At 44.5% G+C, this 4255-nt stretch overlaps 1 protein-coding gene across 1 annotated transcript; it reads left to right on the top strand.

Annotated features, from left to right (window-relative positions):
* Window positions 1-2595: 2595 nt before the first annotated feature.
* Window positions 2596-3999, top strand: TMPPE (transmembrane protein with metallophosphoesterase domain). The gene has a single exon (XM_009702173.1). The coding sequence runs from the start codon at window positions 2683-2685 to the stop codon at window positions 3997-3999; it is 1317 nt and encodes a 438-aa protein (XP_009700475.1). The 5' UTR covers window positions 2596-2682.
* The last annotated feature ends 256 nt before the right edge of the window (window positions 4000-4255 follow it).

Here is a 4255-nt window from a genome sequence, read left to right as displayed (position 1 = left end):
GGCTCCTTCTCCTCAGCGGGCCTGCCTGCCGCCGGCCACCGCGCTGGGCCCTCGCCCTTTGTCTGGCGTTGAGGAATGCCTGGTGGTGCCTGCCCTTGCGCCCACGGCGGTGGGCTGCGCTGCCGCCTTCAGCGGCGTGATCACCGGGGTCGCCGACCGCTGGACGCGCTTCCAGCCGTACTCCTTCCACCGTTCAGACTCAGCTCTAAGAAATAACATATTATAGAGCCTCATTAAGCAACCCATGGCGGGGGGGGGGCAGAAATCCAGCTGCAGTTACCTGCTACCCACACTCCATTAGCAGATCCCGTGGGAAAACTTGCTCTTCCTGTGGTGTATGAGAGAAGGGAGAGGAGTTTTTCCTCTTCTACCCTCGTTCAGCATCGATTTTCTTATTGCTGCTTTGTCCAGTGGCATGCCTAACCAGGGACCGAGGCAAATTCTTTGTCTTTACAGTTGTTGTAGGATGTGTCTCTTGTTGCTTATGCGTTGAGTTTGAAGCAGATTGTCAGTATTATCTTGATGGATGTTGCCAATTGAATGATGCGCAGGTGGTTAAAGCTGTGTGAAAAGTAGCATAGCCTCACGGGAGACCTTATCGAAGGGAAGACTGGATGGCAGTAAGTATGGTTTCTGAGGGGAGGGGTTATGGCTGAGACTGACAAAATTCTGAAGGTGGTGGGTAAGAGGAATGGAGAACCACTACTCACCAAATGTGCTAGTATTAGAGGAGGGACACTTGGTGGATTTAATAGATTAGTTTATATTTTAAAGCATTTTATCTGTTTTATAGTGAATTTCAGCAATCTGCTGCTATGGGAGGTTGTAGAAGTGGACAGTATTTAGTAGAGTCCAAAAAAGGATTAGCCAAATTACAATACATTGGATTCATAAACAACATCCAAAAATGACTAGGCAAGGATTTGCCTTCTAATGTCCCTAGTGTGGCAGCTTTGTCAGTTGGAGGAGTGTGAGGGGAGCAGACCACAGACAGTGGCCAGGGTCATGTTGTTTCTTTAAACAGCATTTCTTGTTGCTGTTGCCCAGACGGAGGATGGCCTGGTGTTTAGAGGAACTGTGGACTTGAACCAGTAGGACATTTCTTCTGCTCTTATCTTTATAGCTTTGTTTATTTTCTGTAGAGGCATGTGTGTAAAATAGCACTGTTTTTTAAAAATAGTTTTGTAACAGCTGGGAGGGCTTGAGGAACTGAGGCTGACAGGCATGATTTCTGTATCAACCCACAGCTCCCTGACCAAGCAGTGAGGGAAGGGGTCTTTTTAAAATATAGCAGGGTCCTATCATCACAGACATGCTAATGTTCATTTAAATTAACTTGGGAAAGTATATGCTGCAAATAGCAACCTGGCAGACTTGGTTTTGTAGACATCGGGGCTCAAGCTCACGGCAGAGCCCTACAAGGCTGCTTTTCTGTCCTAGTTCCGCGATATTTTTGGCTGTAATGATCGCTTGCTTTTTCTCTAGTTAAGTGTGGACTGAGGGACAGTAAGTGTTTTGAAAGTAAGCGTATGCCGCTGCATGGCTTTAAAAAAGGTAGTTATCTCAAACTTGGTCTGTGTTGTATGTGATGAAAGACCATTCAAACTTTTTTTTTCATCTGTGGTTAAAATAAAACAGTAGGTTTATTTTAAATAGAAATGTGCAAACTGGGCATTAGTAGAAACGCTATGAACTGTGAGCAAAATACAGAGCAGAACAGGGAATTCTAGTACGATTCAAACATAACTGAAGCTTGTTTATTTTTTTTCAATCTGGGAGCAGAGATGCATTAGACTTAGTGCACCCTTTACTTTTAAAGTAGCACAGTGTGTGATGTTTTAATCCCTTTTCAACTTAATTGCATCCTGTTAGACCAGGGTATTCTGAAATAGGTGTTGAGTCTTGGGAACTGTAAATACAGTGGAAGCAAGTAGCAGAACAGAATGTGGATTTCACTGGTCCTACTGATTTTGAGGCCTTTGGGGAAGTCTTATTCTCAACTGGAGGCAAGGATATCTGCTGATACATCATCTGCAGTTTCTGGGACCACAGTTGCATGTGGTAGCTGTTCCAGTGAGGATTTCACTGCTGCTGTAGCATGTGTTGGTAGAACCTCTTGCATTCGGTAAGAATAATGTGGGGTGATACGTGCTTTTGAGATGGAGCCAACTGCTTGGGAAGAAGAACAGAAAACACACGTGCTAAGTTAACAGCAGAAGCAGCTTAGTCCCAGAATGTGTACAGGGTTTACAAATACTATAATGATTGTTTCCAGGACTCATTGCATCACTGTTGTGATCTATTGCCATCTACTATAACGAAGTCTTAATGAGGAAAGAGCATATTAAAAAAGGGGGGAGGAATCATTGAGGGAGGCAGGCAGGGAGCTTGGAAGGGGACTGCTGGAATCCAGTGTTTTCAGCTATATGATTTATTCCACATTGGGAAATCTCCTCTCTGTCATCACGATAGTGATTCTGGATGACCCAGTATCTTGGGTAATACGTGCAGAGTAACAGTACTTTATTGCAGTCTGGGAAAAAAAGAATGTACGTAATATTTTAAAACAGCTGATACTGGTTCCTGGTTGCAGGCTTCATTGACCCAAGGCATCCCTTCATAACCACACTATTGCCTACTGGAGACTTCTGCAGAACAGAAGGGAACGGTCAGGAAGCAAAGATGATCTCCTTCAAGCAAATGCCCCTTGAAGCAAAGGCTGCAGTGACTGCAGGAGTCGTTTTCTTCTCCATGATGCTATCACGGAGTTATCTGGCAGAAAAACTCGATCTCAGGACACGGCGTTGGCTTCTAAGGCTGCAGATGGCACTCTTTGCTAATGCGCTCATGTTGATAGGATCTCTTCATGTTTGGAGAAGCACAGTCACCACATTCTCCAGGTCTTCAGCTGCCAGCTCCTTCTGTTTCATGCCATGGAAAATAGCTGTGTTCATATTTCTAACTTTGGCTCATTCAAGCTTCTTTACGTTGCTATTTCTTGTGGCGGAAGAGCCCTATTTCTTTTCTTTAGCTGCCTACACTTGCCTGGGGGCCTATATCATTCTTATCTTCTTCCTCTTCACTCTAGGCTCTGTAGAGCAGGCTTACAAGTTCTTGACTGGGAGAGGCGCTAAGGCAGGCACTGGCAACAAGAACAGAACAGCAATGAAACCAGTTTTGGCAGTCATGCTGACTGTTGTGCTGACTGTTGTAGGGCTGTTAAATGCTTCCCAGCCTCCTACTGTGAATTCAGTGGAGGTTCCAGTTCACAAGCTGCCCTCAACAATGAATAATCTGAAAGTGGTGTTGCTTTCAGATATCCATCTGGGCCCTACAGTTGGGAAGACCAAGCTTGCCATGATTGTGAGAATGGTTAAGGCTTTAAAACCAGATGTCACCGTGATTGTTGGGGACCTGACTGACTCTGAGGCAGAGATCATACGACCTGCTGTTGAGCCTCTTGGAGAGCTTAACTCCCCTTTGGGGACTTACTTTGTCACAGGAAACCATGAGTACTACACATCAGATGTTAGCAACTGGTTTGAGCTGTTAAAATCATTTAACATTCGGCCACTTCATAATGAGAATGTGAAGATTGTTTCACCGAAGAACACTGATGACTGGTTCTGCCTGGCTGGCGTTGACGATATTGAAGCAGATGTATTACGCTACTCAGGACATGGCATGGATTTAAAAAAAGCTCTCAGAGATTGTAGCAGTGAGCATGCAATAGTGCTGTTAGCTCATCAGCCGACCGCTGCAAAGTGGGCCCTTCAGGAGAGACCAGACATAAATTTAATTCTCTCTGGCCATACTCACGGAGGGCAGATGTTCCCACTAAATGCTGGAGCTTATTTTCTGAATCCATTCTTTGTTGGCCTGTACAAAGTTGGGCAGAACACCTTTGTCTATGTCAGCCCGGGGACGATGTACTTTGGAATACCTATGAGGCTGGGCAGCAGAGCTGAAATTACGGAGATAATTCTACGTTCTCCTTGAGCAAGGAATTTTCCATTTGACAGACTTCCACCATCCTTTTTGGTCAGTATATTGTTTTTTCTGCTGTGAAAGTAAATCCTTTTTCAGCGAAGCCAGAGAAGATGTGTTGGGGTGGACTTCAGCAGGTTCTGTTAAGTTTGAGCAGAAAACACTAACTGTATCTTGGGCATGTGAAACAAATCGGGGGTATGTTAAAATACTGAAGAAATTAATTATTTGAATTCATTATTATTAAGATAAAGATAATACTGATGTC

Source organism: Cariama cristata, unplaced genomic scaffold (genome assembly GCF_000690535.1).
Source record: "Cariama cristata isolate BGI_N322 unplaced genomic scaffold, ASM69053v1 scaffold27856, whole genome shotgun sequence".
Classification (NCBI taxonomy): Eukaryota; Metazoa; Chordata; class Aves; order Cariamiformes; family Cariamidae; genus Cariama; species Cariama cristata.
This window is presented reverse-complemented; position numbering and strand designations above follow the sequence as displayed.